Genomic DNA, 24,324 nt, shown 5'->3' with positions numbered 1-24,324 from the left:
CTACAATTCCATTTATAAAAGGGACTTAAAAACATTATTTTCATTTCGTGGGTAATGGAGGCTGCAGCTAGATAAGGTGAAGAATAAGGAGCAAATACAACGTCCACCAATAGTCTCTTTCTCTAGGCCATGTAAATGGTTACCCACCTATGGATTCATAGAATTTTTAAATTTGAAAAACCTTATTGGTTTTCTTGTTTTATATACCGTCTAGATGATCTCTCTGGTCTTCCCATGTGGAATCATTAGTCATCTGTTAAATTAGCAAATCCCTGATAAGACCCACCATGCAATCTAGAATTGTCCTTGTGAAAAAAGTTCATTCGCACACACCTGCGATTCGGAGTATCTACCTGCATTGCTTTAAATTTGAGGTTCATTTCTGAAGCCGCCACCTGCTTTCCTGATCTGTGGCATCTTAATCTCAGTAAACAATCCTGCCCATTTATTTGAGAATCAACTTAGGACCTCGAAAATGAGATTTGCATATATTTCAGTTTATAATTTAAGCCTGATCGTCCTGAAGTTACTCACCAAATTGATGAACATCAATTGGTAAATATCAAGATTTGCTAAAGACAAGCAGAACTCCTGTAGATAAGAATTGCAGGCAAAGAAAGGCTGAGTCGACTTCTTCCATATCAGCAGTGCAGTTTTCTGTAGTGTGATTTTAATGTAATTTAGTCATTTTACCAAGTGATGGGTGTTCTCTCCGCGAATGGCTTTTTGCTCCCCAGTGTGACAAATATAGCAATAAATAATCTGCTAAAACTATCTTTCTATATCAGTGGTTTTATGTATTTCATACAGATTCCTTCGCATGGATTTCATGAATCAAAGTAGATGATAGATAGATAGATGATAGAATCACACACAATTTTACATTTAAAAAATATTGTCAAAAAAATTTTTAAGCATTTAAATTCCTGTCAGCAATGTGTGAGAGGACTATAGTTCCCAAGTTACTGCCGGCAATATGTATAGCAGGTTTTAAAATGTTGCCATTTTGAAAGAAGTTTCTTTTGGTTTAATTGGTATTATTTGTGAACTTGAGTGTATTTTCATATTTTTGTTATGAGTTTGAATTTGTTCTTTCAAGAATTCTTAATGGTCCTTGTTTTCCCTGTTTGTGTGAAACTGAAACTTTCTTTTAGTATAAATATTGCCCTCTATCCCCTAAGCAAATATTTTTTCAAGTCTGTTATTTAAATATTGACTTTGATTGTGTTATTTTTGAAATACCAAAGTTCCTGATGTTTACAGGTTCTCAGCCTTAGAAAAAGTTCTCACCTATCACCATGTTGTACGTGTAGCTATCTAAGCGTGATTTTAACATTTTAAAAATTTCTCTAATCAACATAAAGTAGTTTTTATTATGTTGTAAAATAACACATTTTGTTTTCTTCTAAATGGATACTAAGTTGTGTTGTATTAGCATCTAATCTTATACAACTTTGGTCTCCCTCTTTATTCTAAATAGTGCTCGTAAAAGGTTATTCTGTTTTGTTGGATTTCCTCTGACTTTTGTTTTATTATTTCCTTTCCGATATTATTTTTTTGTTCCTAAATCATTTTTTTAAATTTTTTTTTATGTTTTATTTCTTATATTTGAGAGAGACGGACAGAGGGACAGAGCACAGGTGGGGTGGGAACAAAGAGAGAGGGAGACACAGAATCTGAAGCAGGCTCCAGGTTCTAAGTGGTTAGCACAGAGCCTGATGAAGGGCTCGAACTCATGAGCCATGAGATCATGACCTGAGCCAAACAAAGGAGAATGTCCAACCGACTGAGCCACCCAGGCACCCCTAAATCATTTATTTTTATAGTCATCATATTCTTTCTTTTCCCTGAAATTTTAGTTTATTTTGGTGGCTTTAAAAAATGTTGTTTCTTCTCGTTAAAAACACATTGTGTTTTACTTTCTCTTTTAACCATAGCTTAATACCATAGATTTTGATGCAAAACACTTTTTTCCGTGTCTTTAATGTCGAGATTCTTATTGATTTACGTTATATTTTCTCTTTGACTCAGGTATTACTGAAAAATGGTTTTTTTCTTAATTTCAAGGCATGTAAGATTCTTCTGATTACATTTTATTTTCATTTTTTTAATTTTTAATTTTTGTTTTTTTAGAGAGAGAAAGAATGCATGAATGGGGGGTGAGGAGCAGAGAGAGAGAGAGAGGGAGGGAGAGAATCTTAAGCAGGCTCCACATCCAGGGCAGAGCCCAAGGTAGGGCTCGATCCCACGACCTTGGGATCATGACCTGAGCTGAAATCAAGTGTCAGACGTTCAACCAACTGAGCCACCCAGGCGCCTCTGTCATTTCTTTGTAATTTGATTGTATTATAAATAGACAAAGTAAAATTGCCTGTTTTTGTTGTTAACATTATAGCTGATGGTTCAGAGGAGCACATGTTCTGGGATCAGAATGCCTAGCTACCACTTTCTATCTGTGTGACCTTGGGCAGATTATATATTTCAATTTATTCATCCATATAATGGTGATGACAATCGTGTCTCCTCATGTGGTAGTTTTGAGAGTCAGATGAATTGATCTATCCCTCTACCATTTTAAATTTAGAATTAATAGTACCGTTCATTTTAAAATATAATTAAATCTACGTTTCTCTCGTTCCTGATGTCACCAATGAAAGATCATCTATAGATTTGTTCTTCATTTTAAATAACAATTTACCTTAAAAAGAGTTCTTGTGTGACACACTTGAAGACTCAAGATGATTTTAATCTCTAATTCTTAAAATAGGATTCTCATCTTTAATTTATTGCCATCTACATTGTTGTCAATAGAATATCCCTGAAGTCTGTAAAATACACATTACCTCCTTCACTTGTTGTAATTGCTGATGGACTCCCAGCCCTTCTTTTGGAATTCTTGGTCATTTCAACAAGTTTGTGAGATGAAACCATGGGGTGGTGGGGGAAGGTAGAAATCTGTGCTAAAAGTCTATATCCCTTTAAGACTTTTGAATCCCTAATCTTTTCATTATACCTTCTCTTCATTTTTCAGTTGAGAAATGGTTGTGTGACTCAAATTGTGAATACGAAAGTCTTCCAACTCTACCGTTCAGGATTTTTCATGTCATTTCAAACCGCTGTAACAGTTACGGAATTTGGGACAGGTAATGATCATGTTTTATGGGCAACCTGGGGGTATATGCAGCTTCCTAGGGAGAAGTGTATCTAGTAAGCAAGATTCACCAAATAGAGATCAATAATTGTTCCACATAGTAAAGTGGAGTACATTTACCAATAGGTCAACTTGAAGGTTGCTTCTGAAAAAAGATTTTCCTCCTAATGTTTAAAATAAACTTATTATGTAAATGTTACAGGTTTGTATCTACTTCTGTGCCTGCATCAATCAGACAGAGATTTCTTCTGAAGTAGCAAGCTAAGCTAATAAAGTAGGCACTCTTTTTAATTTTGGGTAAATCAGTTGATAACCAATTGACCGGGTCTGAGCTTTGATTTAATACAAAAGTTCACAATCTACAGCTAGAATGTCAAACCCAGCTCCACGCTTCTTTATGTAAAGTTTACTAGAACATGACCCCATTCGTTTACCTTGCTTAACAGCTAAAATGCCAAAGTTGTGTAGCTTATGGTTCACAAGCTTAGAATAATAACTGTGAGGTCCTCTTCACAGAAGTTTGTCAACTTCTGATTTAATACAAATGGAGACATTTGCGGGTATAAAATATCATTGAGAAATTTACAAGATGGCACATGAGTGCTCAATAAATAATTGTTAAAAGAATAACAAAGAAAAAGAGGAAAGTGGAATTTAATTTGGAGTGGAGAAAGCCAGATTCAATTGCTATTTTTGTTGCTTAAAAATGAGTGAGATAATATTATTTATAAAGTGCTTTGTATAAACACACTTGATCAATAGCGTGATGGCATTTGTTATGGGTATTTCTCGCATTGTAACTTAGCTAGGTATGTTTACCTCTGCTTATCACAATCCATTCCTATTTACTTTGCTTTCAGATATTTTTCTTATCTGGGAAAAGTCTAAAAGCATAGTTATCTTGACAGGCTACAGAAAGATTTAAAGGAAGTGAAAGCCTTCTCTCAAGAGATGTCTGTGACATTCTCTGCTATAAAAGGAGTTACAAGCCAGAACTGAGTAGAATGGTCAGAAGAAAGAAATTAAAAGCATTTTCTCCTGCTTCTGGTCCAAACATTTTCACATTGATTATGTTATTAAGTTTGATGTATATTATAACCAGATAGATACAGAGTATTCTAAAACATACTCCAAAGCACCTACGCTTTCCTTTCAATGTCGAACAAGAATGTAATTCTCTGCATAGAAGTTTGTACATATCCCCTAAGCTATTTGTTCTTTTGAGATTCTAGATTAAACAATTCATCCTCCCTCACACTATTTTTTTTATTTCTTACAGGTGTGCAGATCAGTGAAAAGACTTCCATTTTTCTCACTCAATTGCTTGGGAGTGTGAGCTTTGAGAATATGGATTCTTTCTACAGAAGAGGCATTCCTTATTTTGGAACTGTAGGTTTGACTTAAAAATACATATTCTCATTTCATTTTCTTGGATCATGGATTGCCCTTTGAAAATTTCTGGACATCTTTTTCCTACTTTTATAACACACTTGTAGCCTCAGATGTCTGATAGATGAGAGAAAGTCCCCCACGGGGGAAGGAAAGCGATCAACACAATTATAGCTGTTTCCATTTTATGTATCTATTTAATAGACCATCTTTCTGTCTATTGGATTTTAATAAAATTACAAATAAGCGATCACATTTATGAATAGAAAATTCTCTATAGAAATGTGATGTTTTGAGTTTTAAAAATTAATGCCTGTTTTGTTTTTTTTTTTTTTGGCACAGCTTAAATTTTCTGGACCTGATAATGTACCAATGGGGAACAAGCCATTGCGATTGGAGCTAAATAACAGGTTTATAGGAAACTACACCACAGACGACAATGGGGAAGCTCTGTTTTCCATCGACACTTCAGATATATTCGATTCAGAGTTCAACCTGAAAGTAAGACACCAAAGAGTAGACAAGATCCCACAAAGTATTTGAGTGTTAGGAATTTTGAACATTAGGAATCTCTTAAAAGATCATTTATATTAAGAATATATTTTAGGGTCACCTGGGTGGCTCAGTCGGTTAACTGTCGACTTGGGCTCAGGTCATGATCTCGCGGTTCATGAGTTCGAGCCTCATGTCGGGCTCTGTGCTGACAGCTCAGAGCCTGGAGCCTGCTTCAGATTCTGTGTCTCCCTCTATCTCTGCCCCTCTGCCACTCGCACTCTGTCTCTCTCTCTCTCTCTCTCTCTCTCAAAAATAAATACAAACATTTAAAAAATTTTAAATATATATATTTTTAAAAAGTTGCAAAATTTCACGTATTTTATATGTCTCCTTGTTCATTAAATAATATGTAAGAATACTTACTCAAGAGGATGAGATAATAGCCTGGTACAATTGTTATAAAGTCTGTAACATCCAATATTTTCCTCTGAGACACCAGAAATAGTTCATGAAGATGATTTGGCCTTTTTATCCCCTTTGACTTCCATTTTTCTGCTTCTTGAACAGAATTTTAGAGTTAAACAATTCATCAAATTCATTCAAATGTAGCTGAAAGATACAGGGTGTAAGACTATTCCCTGACTTCAGTTACAAAGTAAAAATAAACTAGCGTAGGCCTAATAAAATATACATACAACTATGGTCATGTTTTGTACGCCAAAAAAGAAGAAAGCGTAATTATTATTTTACTTCCAATAACTTGATATTTGAAACGTCAGCCACAAACTAAGATTCCTCTCTACTGTGAAGAGATAAGAAGCCTTCCATTCTGGAATAATCCCTATCCTTAAAAGTCTTTATAGCTCTAACATCCTTTACTTCTCTTTTCCTATTAGGCCACGTATATTCGACCTAAGAACTGCTATCCTCCCAGCTGGTTAGCGCCTGAGTATGTGGATGCTCATTTCTCAGTTTCACGCTTTTACTCCCGAACCAACAGCTTCCTGAAGATTGTTCCTGAACCAAAACAGCTTAGATGCAATCAACAGAAAACTGTTACTGTGCATTACACCCTAAACAAAGAAGTATATAGGGATGATTCCAATATCAACTTTTTTTATTTGGTAAGTCTCCACTGATGGATCCTTGGGTCTTGTCTGATTGTCTGCTTAGCACAGGGCAGCTTGGAACGGGGACATCAATCATGTCATTGTTCCTGAGTGTGCAGACCCCACATGGTTGTGACTACCCTTGGATCTGCTAAAAACAAACACAGAAGCAAGTAAATGAACACATAAAAACATCCAAGGCAATTTCAATTTCCCTAAGGTTGAAAAACCTGCCACTCAGAGTCTGCTCTTTTAAACATTCGGTTATAATTCACATCGAGTATCCGTGACCCTTCATGAGAGTACAACATTAGGCAGAGACAAGAGAGTAAAGGGGAAGGCTAATTTTGATAAGCAGTAAAAGGAATGAGCCCTTTTGGCTCTGTCTCCATATTTATCCATTTTGTCCTTATGAGGCAAAGGGAAAAAAAAAGTTACACTGAATTTTCAGTTTACAAATAAGGGAACAGTGGTGGAGAAGTGACATGACTTGGCTTCCTTGAAGCGAGACAGTCTAAATAATTCAGGGCTTTGTACACTCCCTTGCCTGGTGAATTGCATATTATTTACCAAGTTTCTAGCACATAATAGACTTTCAATTCATCGTTGTCAGTTTCTGTGTTCTTTTCCAAGTGGTGCAGTTTTGCATTTGTTCGTAGAAGTTTCTGTGTTCTTTTCCAAGCGGTGCAGAGTTTTGCATTTGTTCGTAGAAGCTACCTTATCTTTGGAACAGAATTATCATCAGACCGTCATTAGCAATTCTTCAGATTCTGTTAGATAGCGTGATGTTACACGTCGTGTTTCCTGTGTTCTGTCCAGGTGATGGTAAAAGGGGCTATCTTCCTCAGCGGACAAAAGGAAATCAGAAACAAAGGTAAACATAATACATTCTTTTTTTTTTTTTACGAGGTACTCTGCCTTCATTTTTCTTTCCTTCTAAGAAAATGTTATAGGGATAGAGTCAAGAGCACTTAACGTTAACGATTAGTGGGTGGAAAGCAATAGTATGACCCCAGGGTATTCTTCCAAATATTGCAGAGAAAGTGATTTCAACTCCTTTCAATCGTTGCCAGGCTGTCAAGCCCATTATAGAAACGTGCTCCGCCAAACCCAAATATTGTTGCCGCCTAAATTATGCAGTCTTTTTTATCTGCCCACGTCGTTCCCACTATTTAACTTGTTTGACTTTAACACAAAGCCCAATTCGCTCCCGCTATCCATCAGCCATTCTCTTTTATCCAAGTGTAGCCAGTGAGCCAGGAAAGTTTTGGCACTAAAATTAATGACATCTCCTACTACACAGCCTGGAATGGAAACTTCTCGTTCCCGATCAACGTCAGTGCCGATCTTGCTCCTGTGGCTGTCATGCTTGTCTACACCCTTCACCCCAGTGGGGAAATTGTGGCTGACAGTGTCAGATTCCAGGTTGACAAGTGCTTTAAAAACAAGGTGATGTTTCTTCTATTTCTTTCCTGTCCTGAGAGAGAGGAGCGAAGCAGTTCTCTCCCCGCTCTCTCTTTCTTTACATGACTACTATCGCCTTTACGCGGTGATCTCACAATAAATGTCGGTATGATTAAAACAGGAGGGATGAGGGGCGCCTGGGTGGCTCAGTCGGTTGAGCGACCGACTTTGGCTCAGGTCATGATCTCACGGTCCGGGAGTTCGAGCCCCGTGTTGGGCTCTGTGCTGACAGCTTAGAGCCTGGAGCCTGCTTCGGATTCTGTGTCTCTCTCTCTCCTTGCCCCTCCCCCCCCCCCAAAATAAATAAAGATTGAAAAAAAAATTTTTTATAAGTATCTTACTCTCCTTTTCTTCCTCCACTTTAGGTTAGCATGAAGTTCTCTAAGGAGCAGGGGCTACCTGGCTCCAACACGGATCTCTACCTTCAAGCAAACCCTGACTCATACTGCGCACTCCGGGCTGTGGATAAAAGTGTTCTTCTGCTGAAATCAGAACAACAGCTGTCAGCCGAAAGTGTAAGCTCTCTGATCTCCTCCTGTTCCTCGTTTTCATCTGGACTCCTTGCCTTTCAGCCGATGTGCTTTATTTGAGACGAAACAAGTTTTAGAATATCAAGTATTCTCCTTCTTTTTTCTCCCAGGGATTATACACTTTATTTTTCTTGAAACTTAGAGTTAAATCTCTGTGTTGGAGGAGATGCTTGGATACAGTCTACAGTTGTCTATTACCTGTTAAGAGATCTTATATTCTCGTAAGCATTTCCAGACCAGCAATTCTAGAATTTCACATCAAAATTGTTTCCATTAATAACTGTTGGCTATTTTCCCTTTTTTTTTTTTTTTTTTTGGCATGAGGACATATAAATATTGAAAGGTATGATCCCATTTATGACTAATTGAATAACTAAAAATTTTTCTTATGATTAAAATTATACTTATTGTCTGAAGCTATTTGAACTGCTACAAGAAAATACCCCCAAACTAGGTAGCTTATAAACAATAGAAATATTTCTCACAGTTCTGAAGGCTGAAATTCTGACATCAGGGAGCTGGCATGGTCAGGCAAGGCCCCTCTTCTGGTTTGCAGACTCCTTGTGTCCTCACATGGTGGAAGGGACAAGGGACATCTCTCAGGCGTCTTTGATAAGGGCATTAATCTCACTCTCTACCCACTCCACCGAATCACCTCCCCAAGGCTCCACCTCCAATTCCATCACTCTGGGCATGAGGATTTCAACATACAAGTTCAGACCACAGCACCTGTGTCCTGCGGAAAATGTGCAAAATACACAAAGGCAGAAAGAAGGAAATCTTTAAAATCATTCATAATATTAACACTAAGATAATTTGTTTTAATTTCACAAAATGGACTTTTATTATATAGATATGGACATTTCTGATGTAATTTTTTAAATCTCTTTTCTGAAGGCATATATATTTTACAAATGGGATCTCACTGAAAAACACAATTTAGTATTCTGCTTTTAACAATCTATAGTACATCCAGCTTTAAGTATAAATTATAAAAATTAATGACTTAATATACTAACAATTAATCATGACATAAGCTATACATTTTTTCCCAATGTCAAAGTTGAATACATTTAAATTTCTTATTGGGGTTGAGAAGCTTCTCTTTTTTTTTTTTTAAGTTTATTTATTTTTGTCAGGGGGAGGGGCAGAGAGAGACAGAGAATCCCAAGCAGACTCCGCACTGTCAGCACAGAGCCCAATGCAGGACTTTCGAACTCAAGAACCAGGAGATTGTGACCTGAGCCGAAATCAAGAGTCGGATGCCTAATGGACTGAGCCACCCAGATACCCTGGAGCTACGAAGCTTCTAACTGACTTCAGAGTCAGAAAAGTATCAACAAATAAAGGATAAGCTTACCTATAAACATAGAAAATCTATATATACTTTTCTTCTAAGAGTTTCATGGAGCCAGAGTAAATCATCTCTACTCATTCTTCCTACAACTGGAGGTAGCAAGGTCTTAGAAAAACCACCTTGAGAGGGGTGTCTGGGTGGCTCAGTCAGTTAAGCCTCCGACTTCAGCTCAGGTCATGCATGATCTGTGGCTCCTGAGTTCTAGCCCCGCATCAGGCTCTGTGCTGACAGCTTGGAGCCTGGAGCCTGCTTTGGATTCTGTCTCCCTCTCTCTCTCGGCCCCTCCTCCACTTATACTTTGTCTCTCTCTCTCTCAAAAATAAACAAACATTAAAAAAATATTAAAAAAAAAAACACCCTGAGGAAAAACCATCAAGGGTCCACCAGTAGAAAATTCCAGAAGCATTTCACCAGACCAGAAGATACAAGTGAATCAGAATATATCAGAGCCAAAGGAAGTTGCCCTTGTTTATTATCTATGGCCATATTAACAGTGTAAATCAAGCGATGTTATATAAAGGAGAATGTTCCTATTCATATTAAGTTTATAGTACTTTCAATATTATGTTATATAAGTTTAATTTTTAGTTTTAAATAATGTTAAAAGATATAAGGATTGTATAGAGAACTCTCATGTACTCTCTACCCAGATTCACCAGTTTCTAACATTTTGTCACATCTGTTTTCTCTTTCCCATTCTCTCTCCCCCCTTTCTCTCTCTCTCTCTCTCTCTCTCTCTCTCTCTCTCTCACACACACACACATATGTATATAGCATTTCAATTTTTTTTCTAAACCATTTGAGAGTGAGTAGAAAACTTCATGCTATATTATTCCTTAATATATCAGTGTTCATTTCCTAAAAGCAAGGATATTCTCCTGCATAATTACAATACAGTTATCAAATTTAGGATACTGCACATTGTTTCAGTACTTTCGATCTAATCTGCCAGCTATGTTCAAGTTTTGTCAGTTGTCCTCTATACCACACATTTTTCCTAATTTAGTGCAAGATCCAGGGCAGAATCGCATACTGCATTTGGTAGTCATGTTCCTTTAGTTTCCTTTAACCTGGAACAGAATCTTTCTTTGTCTCTAATAAAGCTGACCTTTTAGAACAACGTAAGCCAAGTAGTTTTTTAAATAGGATGTTCCTCTTTTTAAGTTTGTCTGATGTTTCTCATGTTTGGGCCAAGATTATGCATCTCTGTCCGGAATACAGTGTGTAAGATACTGTGTGTTTTTCAAGGTACACAAGATTCAGCCGCGCATTTGGTGATGGTAATTTTAGTCACCTGATAAAGGTGTTTCCATATATCTCCACTGGCTATTTTGTTCCTTAAACTAATGAGCAATTTGTGCTTATTAAGACTCTTTGTACATCCTGCTTCTCATCAGAATTTCCTTGGAGTTAGCATCCATTGATAGTTTTTGCCAAAACCAATATTGGTATGAGAGTTGGAACATGATTTTCTAGTTCTCCCTCTTCCTCTTTACTTATGGATGCAGGAATATTTATTTCTCAACGTTTATAATTTTGAATTAATAATTCACAATTCAGGGGTGCCTGGGTGGCTCAGTCGGTTAAGCGTCTGACTTCGGCTGAGGTCATGATCTCATGGTTCAAGAGTTGGAGCCCCGCGTCGGGCTCTGCGCTGAGAGCTGAGAACCTGAAGCCTGCTTCGGATTTTGTGTCTCCCTCTCTCCCTCTTCCCCTCTCCCACTCATGCTCTCTCTCTCTCTCTCTCTCAAAAATAAAAATAAACATCACAAAAATTTTTTAAATAATAATTCACAATTCATTACTATCCTTTATTTTTATGTTACAATTATCTTAAATTTTCCCAGTGGGAACATCTTCAAGTCGGTGCCCGTGTTCTTGTGACGTGCCCACATCATGGTTTTAGCAATTGCTGATTTTCTGGCGCAAGATGCTAGAGGCCCATCTTGTACTTTCTTTGCTCCAGCCTTGAAAATAACTATTTTTCCAGGGATCCTTAATTCACTAGACAATGGAATAGTACTTATTTTATTTCTCTCTTCTTAAAATTTAGTATCTATCCAGTTGATACAACATTATCTTTGCTGTGCTGGTTTGCAATACTTTTCCATAGACTGTATTTCTATTTGCAATTATATTTATTTCTGGAGTTTATATTCTATTCCACTGGTCTGCCTGTCTATTGATGGGTCAGCACCACAGTTTTAATTATGGAAGCTTTGTAGGGTGCATTAATTTTTGGGTAGAAATCAACTCCTCTTTCTCATCCCCCAGCTCTTATATTTCAGAGTTTCCTTAGCTATTTTGCCATGTTTGATTTTCTGTAGCAATTTTATCTTCAACTTGTCTAATTCCAGAAAACGTTCACTGATATTTTTTTATTGTGATTGTATGGAATTTATAAATCACATCAAGTACATCTTGATGGTGAAATGTCACATCAAGAACATGAAATGCCTTTTTCATTTGTTCAACTGTACTTTTACGTCTTTCATGAATTTTAATTTTAAATAACTTTTATGTAGTTTCTTGTTAAGCTTATCCAGAAGCAGGTTAACTTCTTTTGTTGCTATTGTGAATGAAGTTTTCTCTTCTATAATACATTCTAACTTGTTATTATTTGTGTATATGAGAGGTATTTTTTTTGCAGAATAATTTTATAATTTTGCTAAATTGCTGAAATCCTTTAGTGATTTAGTTCTAGAAGTTGTTCTCTAGGCTTTCTAGGGATACTGCCATATTACCAACAAATAGCACAGAGCCTGATGCGGGCCTCGAACTCACTGACCGCGAGATCATGACCTGAGCCAAAGTCGGACGCTTAACCGACTGAGCCACCCAGGCGCTCCCCTGATGATCTATTTTTTTTTTCAACGTTTGTTTATTTTTGAGACAGAGAGAGACAGAGCATGAACAAGGGGGGGGGGGGGGGGGGTGGCGGGCAGAGAGAGAGGGAGACACAGAATCCGAAACAGGCTGCAGGCTCCGAGCGGTCAGCACAGAGCCCGACGCGGGGCTCGAACTCACGGGCCGCGAGATCATGACCTGAGCCAAAGTCGAACATTTAACCGACTGAGCCACCCAGGCGCTCCCCTGATGATCTATTTTTAAAAAATTGTTTGCCTAATTGCAGTAGAATATTAAATTGCAGGAGGAATAGCATCCTTGCCTTGTTCTGGACTCTAGCAGAATATCCTGTGCCTGGTGCTTTGTGCATGGTAGCTTCTTAATAATTTTATTTCTTTTGTAGAAATTGGTCTGCTTAAGCATTCTCTCTCTACTGGTGTCACTTTTGGCAATTTATATTTTCCTAAGAAATTCTTTCTATATAGGCTTTCAAATTTATTTGTACTGAGAAGTGCAAAGAAATCTCATGATATTTAAAAACTCTGTGCTGTATATCAATCGTTACACCCTTCTTTTCTTTAATTTTTTCCTCTTTATGTAACTTTTATTTTGCATATTTTTAGTTTCTTCCTTTTTTTTCTCCTTATTAATATGTTAGTGGTTTACCTGTTGTGTTGATTTTTTCAACTTCAGATTTTGATTGATTAATTTGATCTAATATGGGCTTTTTGAAGTATTCTAACACATTAATTTTTGCTTGTGTCCATATAACTTCTTTATTGTTGCTTGTTTTGTTGATGTTATTTGTAACTTCTTTTACTTAGAAATTTGCATAATTTTCATTTACTTATATTTATTGGTTTAAGCGTTAAGGCCTATGAATTCTCTGATCTCTACTTTTAAAGTATCTCTTAGATTGGATCTGTAGCAATTACATCATCATTTTTCAGAAATTCTATACTATCTGCATTTAGCCTTTCCCTGAAAACTTACTTAGTGAAGCATTCTATAATGTATATGTAGACAGGCCTACCTATATGGGGATTTTCGTTTTAATTTCAAGTTATCCTGCCTCGTGATCAGTAATCTTTCTACTTTATGGAAACTACTGATTTTTTTTCTGCGTGCCCAAATGTATCAACAGATTCTGAGAATGCTTCACTTGTATTCAAAAGATGCAATCTCTTTTATCAGTTTGTTTTCTATCCGTAAGATCTAATTTGTTTCCAAGTTTTTATTTATATTCCAGATAGTTAACATACGTGCAATATTAGTTTCAGGTGTACAATATAGTGAGTCCACACTTTCCTACAACACCAGGTACTCATCATGGCAAGTGCACTCCTTAATTCCCTTCATCTATTTAACCCATCCCCCATCCACCTCCCCTCTGGTAATCGTCCGGTTGTTCTCCACAGTTAAGAGTCTGTTTCTTGGTTTCTCTCTCTCTTTTTCCCCCCTTTGCCCATTTGTTTTGCTTCTTAAGTTCCACATAAGAGTGAAATCATATGGTGTTTATCTTTCTCTGACTTATTTCGTGTAGCATAATACTCTCTAGCTCCATCCACGTCATTGCAAATGGCAAGATTCTGTTGTTATTTTTTAAATACACTTGTCTTGTACTGAGAGTAGTGTGTTAAACTACTCTGTAAAGAGTGTTTCTGTCTACCTCCCCTTGCACCTTCTGCTGTTTCCACTTTGCATAAATGACTGCTGTATTATCTGGTGCACAGATATTCATTACTCTTGTCCCTTTATTGTGCAATGGGGGTTTTAGCACTACAAAGTTCCCTTTTCTATCTTATTTGATGCCTTTTGTCCTTAATTCTACTTTGTCTAATATCAAGATAATTACAACCTCTGCTTTCTTATTAATTTCATTTACCTACACTTTAGTCCTAGTATCTTGAAATATTGTATTTTATAGGTTTTTTCTAGAAGTATAGTGCTGGATTTTGCTTTAAAAAAACTTTTTAGAAAAGAATTAAGTCTATTTACTTGTATTGATATGAGTGATATCATCAACTCTATCATAACAGGCATCAACTCTATCATAACGTTTTTGTTATAATTACTGTGCAACATTTAAATTTACTTTATTTCTTTTTTTAAATGTTTATTTTGGAGAAAGAGAGTGAGCGAGGGAGGAACAGAGAGAGAGGGAAACAGAGGATCCAAAGCGGGCTCTGCGCTGAGAACAGAGAGCCGAATGAGGGGCTCGAAATCACAAACTGAACCTGAGACCATGACCTGAGTGGAAGTCGAACGCTTAACTGACTGAGCCACCCAGGCACCCCAAATTTATTTTATTTCTTTAGCTTTTTGAGTTTTTCTTTGCTCTAGATGGTTTCAAATTTCTTGCATTTAACTGAGGTTTAATTTTTATTTTAGTGATCGTCTTTGTGTTTATATCTTTTATAGAACTCTAATCTCACTTTTTTCTTGCCTAACCTTTAAATCTAAGCAGTCATTTTTAAGTAGTATCTTTTGACTCCTTCCTATTATCTCTACCACAGTCAATAATTTTATTGTACTTTCACCTTTTCTCTCATGTTAAAGTTGGATCTTTACTTCTTTGTCAAAACATCCTATGTTTACATTCTACTTTTCTCTTCAAACGCACCAAGTTTCGCCCATTGCCTTAGCCATCCTTTGGTTGCCCAAAGCTCTTTTATACTAGATTCCTCAGAAGGTCACCTGGGTAGAGAATTCCCTGAATTTCGCATTCACAATTCTTTCACTAAAGCTTTGTTGTGGGAAGGACAAGTTATCTATATTTTAAATTCTTGGTTCCCACTTTCTTTAAATTTCTTGAAAATGCTGCTACCCTATTGGAATTGCTTCAAATCTTCCTTTTAAGGACACTGACATAAGTCTAATTCGTGTGCCCTTGTAAATTATTTGATTTTTTTTTTTTTTTTTTTTTTTTTTTTTGCCTGAAGGGCTTGGCTTTTTCCCTTTATATTTAAAATCTAATATTTTTAGTAAAACACCTCTCAGAATCTGTTTGGGAGATGTTTTACCAGCTAGTCAGTAGGCCCATGCATTGGGTAAACTCATTTTTTATTTCCAGAATTTGTCTTGAATTATAATTTTAAATATTAGTTTTTCCATTTTCCTCTTTCTAGAAAAACTCTGTAAGCAATATTGGATCTTCTTTGCCTGCTTTCCAAGTCAACTGCTTTGCCTATGACTCATTTTAATTTATTTTCCTCTCATTTTTATTCTTTTTTCTTTATTTTTATGTTGCTTTTTAAAGTTTTCTTTCAATCTATTTTTTCTTGAGCTCTGTATAATTTGGAGTTTATATCTGATATTAATTTGACTATTTCTGACTTTAATAAATTATCATTTTATTTCTTCCTAGGTCTTTCTCATTTCCTTTCTTTCTTTATTGAATTTCCAATTCATGGTGCTTTTTTTAGTACCCCCAGTGAATGTTTAAGAATATTTGATTTAGGGGTGCCTGGAGCCAGTTAAGCATCCAACTTTGGCTCAGGTCATGATCTCACTGCTCATGGGTTCGAGCTCCATGTGGCAGGCACTCTGTTCGAGCCCCGTGTGGGCTGACAGCTCAGAGCCTGGAGCCTGTTTCAGATTCTGTGTCTCCCTCTCTCTCTGACCCTCCCCTGCTAGTGCTCTTTATCTCTCTCTGTCTCTCAAAAATAAATAAACATTAAAAAAAAATTTAAGAATATTTGATTTATATGAAATGTTTTTGGTTTTTCTTTTTTTTGGTATAGCTTTTTCTCTATTTGTTCAGTTAGTGACTTTAGCAGACAAGTTGCATCAGCTGAAATGTTTTGATTTTCATTTTCTCCTTTATCTTATAGCAGTTTGGTATGGAATTAATTTTTTCCAGTTCTTGATATGTTTGTGGACAGTGTTCATTGATAAAGAGTGCCTTTTCCAGTTATTTTAATGAAACGCTATTTGTTTAATTACAAATATTGTTGCTGATGGAAATAGGAGTGGAGAATGCTACCCTACATGCTATCCTAAATCCTGAACCGAAGCGGAAAACTTTATGAACATGACACTGACCACCTGAAACAAAATTGAAGTTTCCCTCTTCTGGAAGGATGAGTTGACAAAAAATGTTGGATTAAATATTATGACTATGCTCTTAAAATAAAGAGAAGATTATTATGGAACTAAAAAGTATTTAAAATACTTGCCAATTTTGTAAAAATAAAAGAGGAATGCTTAAAACCATTGGGAACCATGTGATTTTTCTCATAGGTGTACGATCTGCTTCCACGTGTAGAACTGTATGGTTATTTCTATCATGGCCTCAACCTTGATGATGGCAAGTTTGACTCTTGCATTCCTCAGAAGGATATATTCTACAATGGTTTGTATTATATACCTGTAAGCAACTATGGGGATGGAGACACCTATGATATTCTCAGGGTAAGATCACTTAAGACTTTAAAAATTATTTCATTTCAATTTTAACTGTAGTATTCATAATGCATATCTGTGTTTTATTAAATGTGTCGTTTTCTTCCTATTCTTGGAGACTGGTGTCAGTAATCTCTTTCAAGATGACTCAGAAACTATCTTATAAAAAGATATTAAGGGGTGCCTGGGTGGCTCAGTCAGTTAATGGTCTGACTTTGACTCAGGTCATGATTTCATGTTTCATGAGTTCGAGGCCCACGTCGGGCTCTGTGCTAACAGCTCAGAGCCTGGAGCCTGCTTCGGATTCTGTGTCTCCCTCTCTCTCTGCCCCTCCCCTGCTCATGCTCTGTCTCCCTCTGTCTCTCAAAAATAAGTAAAAGATTTTCAAAAAGGTATTAATTTTTGTTGATTTTCTCCCTCTTTTGTTAAAAATAAGTGGCAGTGAAATTATAAAACTTTGTGTTCGAAGTAATGAGCCAGTCTTCAATTTATTGCAATAAGTGTTACACAGAAATTACCAAACCAAGAAGCTGAAATATAATCCAGGCTCCATCAATTAGATCCGCTGAAGTCTCCATAAGAGGAGTCAGAAGGCATGGAAGAAAAAGGGCTAGACAGACTTTAGTTTAATCTACAAGGGGCTGTGCAGTGCATGTGTATATATCTATGTGTTTGCATCTGTTTGACATTAATTATGGTGATGATAGTGCTTACCTCATAAGTATTTTTCCCTTTGCATTAAATGGAGAATGACTTAAAATACTTAGCAAAATCCTGGCACATACATGCTAGATAAATCATAATGCTTATCATTTTTGTTCCAAATTAAAGACTTTCCATACATCAAATAGAGCTGACTTGACTTCTAAAATCCCACACCCTTGCTGGCAGAGGAAACTTCTATCATCTGTTTATCATTATAATATATAGTTGGTAGGCCTTTTTTTAGGTCTTGCATGAAAGAAACACACAGCTTTCTTTTGTTGTTTGTTTCTTTGAAGGCTATGGGTCTGAAAGTCTTTACCAACCTTCATTACCGGAAACCGGAAGTATGTTCAACGGAGGGAAGGATGCCATTCCTCAGGCCATTGCATCTAGACGCAGAAGGATATGGGCCAATATACAGTGCCCCAGCTAGAATTGCATGTGGGTATCACCTCACGCCAGTCAGAGTGGCTAAAATGAACAAATCAGGAGACTATAGATGCTGCGAGGATGTGGAGAAACGGGATCTCTCTTGCACTGTTGGTGAGAATGCCAACTGGTGCAGCCGCTCTGGAAAGCAATGTGGAGGTTCCTCAGAAAATTAAAAATAGACCTACCCTATGACCCAGCAATAACACTGCTAGGAATTTACCCAAGGGATACAGGAGTGCTAATGCATAGGGGCACTTGTACCCCAATGTTTATAGCAGCACTTTCAACAATAGCCAAATTATGGAAAGAGCCTAAATGTCCATCAGCTGACGAATGGATAAAGAAATTGTGGTTTATATACACAATGGAATACTACATGGTGATAAGAAAGAATGAAATATGGCCTTTTGTAGCAACATGGATGGAACTGGAGAGTGTTATGCTAAGTGAAACAAGTCATACAAAGAAAGACAGATACCATATGTTTTCACTCATATGTGGATCCTGAGGAACAACAGAAGACCGTGGGGGAGGGGAAGGGGAAAAAAAAAGTTAGACTTGCATGTGGGTAATCTAGAATTTTATGTCTTAGAGATGGCTAAAAGAGTTTGTGGAACTGGGTGTATTTGTGATAAAACTATAAAAATTGGGATTTATATGTGAATTAGGCCATGTTTTTGACTACAACTAGACATCCTGCAGGATAAGGCAGACTAGAAATGGTTTTTGGGTTTTGGTTTGGGTTTTTTTGTTGTTGTTGTTCAAAGGAAGAATTACCTTCGGATGTACAAGGAAGTTTATTTTTATCGGTAGAACACAGAATCAGAAGTGTTTAAGAGCAGGCAATGTGTCGTGATGCGGGAGGGACAATCATTGTAAGTGAGTGTGATACAGGAGAAGGTGTCCTGATGGGGCCCTTATACCTGTATTACGTGTAAACCACAATCCACAGGGTTCAAGACAGAAGGCATTTTGATTCCCAGGTAGCCAAAAAGCTGGCATCAGAGACGTGAGTTCAAATAGTAGTCCATTTTCTATTGAAAGGGCTGTAAACACAAAAATCAGCCATCATCTTAGGCGAATGAGGTAATGAGACAGATGTTCAAAACGGGAATGTAGTCGGGAAAGCAAATGAAACAAGATCATCGGAATGGGACTAAAATCAAAGCTGAATTCCAGATCTGAAAATACGTGAATGACACCCACAAATCCCCCTACACAATATCGAGTGAGTCCAGTAGTCGAAGTGGGGCTGATCCTGAAGATGAGTACCAGAAACTACTGGAGAAAAATGAAAGCCCTAACAACTTCATGCAAGGGTGGATTCAGCAGGTACTCAAGAGACCCTAGAAGTGTAGAGTTTAAAACCGCTTCGAAGTCCTAGTCAAGAGGTTGAAGCTCTGTACTTTTTTTTCTGCTACTCGATGACACTACATTCAGTAATCTTTATCAGACACATTTAAACTGCTTAGTATCTTTCAATGAAATATACTGAACCCCAAAGTCATTCCCTGTAATGTCCTCCTTCTTCAGTTATTCATTTGTTAACTCACTCAACAAACATTTATTGAGGCCAGGTACGGAGTTACGCATCGTAAAGGCAGTGGCTTCATCTCGGCTTTTCTGGAACTTTTAGTCTCACAGGGAAGCATGACAAGTGAAGCAGGAACACCAAAAGCCTGGGAAGAGTGCACGGAATGGGAAGAATATAAACAGGAGACATAAATTCCTCCAGGGCCTGTTAAATCCTTGGCATTTATGCCAAGACCTGAAAGATGAATGATTGTACATCGCAAAGGAGTTAGAAAACGCATTCCAAGCAGTGAGGGAAGCACTATGCAAGACCAGCGAAGAAAACAAAAGTGTTTCAGGGTGGCAGAAGGATGGCTCAAAGGCAAAAGTAAAGATAGGCCAAGCAAGAGGGATAGACAGCTCAGGAAGACCTTGTAGGGCATTGAAAGCGCTTACAATTCATTTCAGTGAAATAATACACGATTGACAAGTTTTCCGCCATCTAATATGTGTTTTTAAAAGATATCTCTGGCTGCTCTATGGAAAAGGGGATTGGGATTTGGGCTGCTTGTATGAAATATTCTAAATGCTAGTAATTAAACTGGGAGACGGCAGTGCTAGGACTACCATAAAAAGGCAGTGGAAATAGAGAAACATGGATAGATCTGAGAGCTCTTTTCAGAGATTGGTTAGGATAGAAAACGCAGAAAGGAGGTCTGGGATCAAGGGCAATTCTTAAGTCTCTGATTTGGGTAAGTGAGTGGATTTTGGTACTTTTCAGGGAGACAGGAAATACTAGAGAGGAGAAGGGGGTGTCTATAATGAGTTTACTTTTGGAACAGTTTCATTTGAAATGCCTGTAAAGTATCCAAGAAGAAATGTCCAGGTTGGAGATGCGGGGGGGGGGGGGGGGGGGGGGCGCTGGGGGAGACCTCAGCACACGTATTGTAATGGCGCCATGTGTGGGGATGTCAATGGGGAGACAGTGCCTAAAGAAGAGAAGAGGTCTTAGAAACCAGAGCTCTTAGAAACCAGTCAAAGAGGGGGAGATCACAGAATGGGGAGAATGGGAGTGGCCAAAGAGAAGAAAACTAGAAGGATGTGGTGTCACGAAAGTTAACAGGAGTGTCTATTTAAAAAGGATGCAGTGAGGGGCGCCTGGGTGGCTCAGTCGGTTAAGCGGCCGACTTCGGCTCAGGTCACGATCTCGCACTCCGTGAGTTCAAGCCCCGCGTCAGGCTCTGTGCTGACAGCTCAGAGCCTGGAGCCTGTTTCAGATTCTGTGTCTCCCTCTCTCTCTGCCCCTCCCCTGTTCATGCTCTGTCTCTCGCTGTCTCAAAAATAAATAAACATTAAAAAAAAAAATCAAAAAAAAAAAAAAAAAAAGGACGCAGTGATTAAGAATGCCGGTTACAGCCTAGAGGCCAAGTAAGTGCAAGATACCAGAATGTCAAATGAGAAGCTCAATTCAGGAACAAACATCACTTTCTCTAAATCTGGCCCTGGAGGCACAATGTAGCCCGGTTGTTATTGTTGTCGGTTTGTTGTGGTTTTGGATAATGGCAGAGATTTGAACATCAAAATGCCGATGCCTAGGTGTAGATATACATTTATTGGCAATGAGCCCCGGGAGCAAAGCCCTATTTTGCTTCACATTAAGCATGTGTGATTAACGACATAGCTTATAGGTGTGTGCCTTTGAAACACATACCTTTATTCTCTTGTCTAAAGCATTTCTCTTGTCTTTTAGCTGGGGGAGGCCTGAAGGAGAATTTTGACTATGTAGAACAAGCTATAATAGAAACGGTAAGAACAAACTTTCCAGAGACGTGGATATGGGACCTCGTCAGTGTCGAGTGAGTTTTTGAGTTTTCTCTCCTGTGTTTATTTCTATTTTCTTTTCGTTGTTATTTCTTAAACTTCACCATCGGCCGTATAAAGCAATACCGTATTTGTAAAATAGACGATCATTCATTGTTATGTCCTGATCACGTTATTTTTTTTTCTCTAGCATTGTTTCTCATTTATTAATCTCATGCAGGCAGATGCAAGCTGCTTCAACTTTTTTTTAAATTGTGCAGTGTTCAAAGAAATTTGCCATTTTTAAAGATAAATTTGATAAAAATACGGCTTTCAAGATTGTTATCTAATGCCCTGTCTAAACATTTTAACTTACTTTTAACCTTCAGTTAATACGTTTTTGCTTGCTCTGCACGACTTAGGAAGTTTAGCTTCCTTGTTTAGACAAGGAATGCATTTTATCAATGATGTCTCCTTAGTTCCTCAGGTTCAGCAAACATGTCCTTCCTCGTCCCTGATACCATAACCCAGTGGCAGGCAAATGGCTTCTGTGTGAATGGTGACGCTGGATTTGGCATTTCATCAACAGTCACTCTGGAAATCTCCCAGCCTTTTTTTGTTGAAATGACTTTGCCCTTTTCAGTTGTTCGAAATGAACAATCCGATTTGGTTGTCAGTGTCTTCAGCTACCTGAGTACGTGTGTAGAGGTAAGTTGTTCCCTTCGATCTGGACACGAAATCTACCAACGCCAAAAGATCTCTCAATATTTTCCTTGAATATTACCCTAGTCTCTTTATTCTCAAATGCAAAAATGGCACTATCAAGTTATAAGACCTGTTCCCATATTCCTCAGGGAGAAATACTTACTTTAGGGAAGCCTGGATGGCTCAGTCTGTTGAGCAACCAACTCTTGATATTGGCTCAGGTGGTGATCTCCCAGTCGTGAGACCGAGTCCCACACTGGGCTCTGCGCTCACGCTCTGCTTGTTTTTTTTTTTCTCTCTCTCTCTCAAAATAGATCAATAACCATTTAAAAATTTAAACAACAGCTGTTTTAATTCACAGCAATGATTTGAATACAACTCTGAGAATATCATAACATACTGCTGTGTGTTTTACCATTGTTTATCTTCTTGTGAGAAGTAATTTGGTGTCTTTTGTTTTTGCTAGCAAATTGGTTAATTTTCTCAAGATGGGAAGAGGAATCGTAGCAACAAAGTTTTTAGAATGCCACCCTCATTGCTTGACTTTTTTTTTTTTCAGATTTCAGTTCGGCTGGAATCATCTCAGTATTTTGAAGCAAATATCAGCACCCCTAAAAACAATGGCAGTGAGGTTATCCAAGCTGGAGAGAAGAAAACGTATGTCTGGACTCTTCTACCGAAGACATTGGGTAAGTCAATGGGTATGCCAATCCCTCATGGAAAACCAGCCCTTTTGTTTTTCAACTTTTTTTTTCTTTACTTTTATTTCCAGTATAGTTAACACAAAGCATTATATCGGAGTCAGGTTTACAACAGAGTCAACAATTCTATACATTATTCAGGTCTCATCATGGTAGGTGCAGTCTTAATCCCCAGGATGGGTGAAATAGATGTAGGGAAAAAACAGCCTACTTTTATGGCCTTCATTTATTTTCCTTAAATCCTCTATACAAACATAGTTTTCTCCCTCACATTTTGTAAGTCTCATTTTTGTAAATTTTCTTTTAAAAAATTTTTTAAATGTTTATTTATTTTTGTGAGAGAGCACACAAGCAGGGGAGGGGCAGAGAGAGCAGGAGTCACAGAATCCAAAGCAGGATCCAGGCTCTGAGCCATCAACACAGAGCCCGATGTGGGGCTGGAACCCCTGAACCATGAAATCATTACCTGAGCCAGAATCAGACGCTTAAATGACTGAGCCACCCAGGTGCCCTTCCTCTTTGTAAATTTTCAATTAAAAATCCTATTTTGATAATCTCTTTTCCAGTTGCTAATGCAAAGCCACCATTCATTTGTATAAAAGCATAACATGATTTAAATACAATATAAATGCCAATTTCCATGATCTATCAAATCCATATGTCATGTCCCAAAAGGAGGTTATATTGTTATTAATGTTGCTCAGGTCCTCCACTTCTAACTTGCTCCTTCACCTATCATCAAGGACATACATGCGTCACCTATACCAAAATTACTCCTCAATCATGATGATTGCCAGGACTTATAAATTTGCTAGATATATCATGAAACATCAAAAACAGTGAACCCTTGGATGGAGATCAGACACTGAGAAGAGTATTTTCTTCATGCATGTGTTATCTGCAATATAGAAAAATAAATTTGCAAGTATCTTGTTGAAAATATAAGGGAAGGGAAAGTTAAAAAAAAAACTAGTAAACAAAATGCTAGATGTGATAGAGCCGTGATACTCGTTATCGCTGATGTCAAAAATTGTCATTAAAATTTCCTTTATTTCATGTTCCATGTTCATTGTGTTATTGCAGGCAGCAAAGAGTTTATTTATGAGATCATTTTGGTTCACCTGTGATGTTGGTGTGACTAAAACTACTTTCCCTGTTAGATTTTGTTTCTCGATTTTTCTGACTACACTTAAGTCTTCAAAAATCTTACCCTGGCAATTGAGATAGAATACTATATGGCATTTTTTATGGTAAGTTTTATGGCATTAAGTGGGGGACACAGTTCTAAGAATAGAGAATCAAAGTCGTTCTTAAAAGGAAACAAATGAAACAAAACACAGCAACAAGTAAAAACAAGAACAGTAATTGGTTATATATATTGGTATATAGGCATACAGTAATAGGAAGCCAAAAGAATTATCTTTTTCAATCTTCCAATTTTTACAATGAAACTGAAGATCAGTGTTAATTACATGACCCATGATTCACGGGGAGTTAAAAACAATGGATTCCTTGCTAGCACTGACTTAAATCCAGTGCCCTTTCCACTATGTCATATTTTACTATTTGTGTTTGTTCAAACTTGGGAAAAGTGAGGATCCCTGGTTATTTGATGTTCTGTCCCCATATTGGTATACGTAACCTTTATCGACAACCAATTATCAAGGAATTTTCTCTGGTGGCTTTGCAAATTATTATTTTTCCTTAAAATATTTTACTTTTT

General features: G+C 37.4%; 1 protein-coding gene across 1 annotated transcript in view; it reads left to right on the top strand.

Moving 5' to 3' along the window:
• The window catches only part of LOC122224220 (ovostatin homolog 2-like), a 54,005-nt gene that overhangs the window by 12,250 nt on the left and 17,431 nt on the right, over positions 1-24,324 (top strand). Inside the window, exons 9-20 of the mRNA XM_042945767.1 lie at positions 3,032-3,143; positions 4,431-4,540; positions 4,883-5,041; positions 5,932-6,159; positions 6,964-7,018; positions 7,448-7,593; positions 7,974-8,123; positions 16,585-16,755; positions 17,748-17,892; positions 21,146-21,251; positions 21,675-21,903; positions 22,460-22,589. Coding sequence (XP_042801701.1) covers positions 3,032-3,143; positions 4,431-4,540; positions 4,883-5,041; positions 5,932-6,159; positions 6,964-7,018; positions 7,448-7,593; positions 7,974-8,123; positions 16,585-16,755; positions 17,748-17,892; positions 21,146-21,251; positions 21,675-21,903; positions 22,460-22,589 — 1,741 coding nt within the window. The remainder of the gene's footprint in view (positions 1-3,031; positions 3,144-4,430; positions 4,541-4,882; positions 5,042-5,931; positions 6,160-6,963; positions 7,019-7,447; positions 7,594-7,973; positions 8,124-16,584; positions 16,756-17,747; positions 17,893-21,145; positions 21,252-21,674; positions 21,904-22,459; positions 22,590-24,324) is intronic.

This window comes from Panthera leo, chromosome B4, assembly GCF_018350215.1.
Source record: "Panthera leo isolate Ple1 chromosome B4, P.leo_Ple1_pat1.1, whole genome shotgun sequence".
In the NCBI taxonomy this organism is placed as follows: Eukaryota; Metazoa; Chordata; class Mammalia; order Carnivora; family Felidae; genus Panthera; species Panthera leo.
Note: the sequence above shows the minus strand (reverse complement) of the source record. Positions and strands in the feature narration are given on the sequence as shown.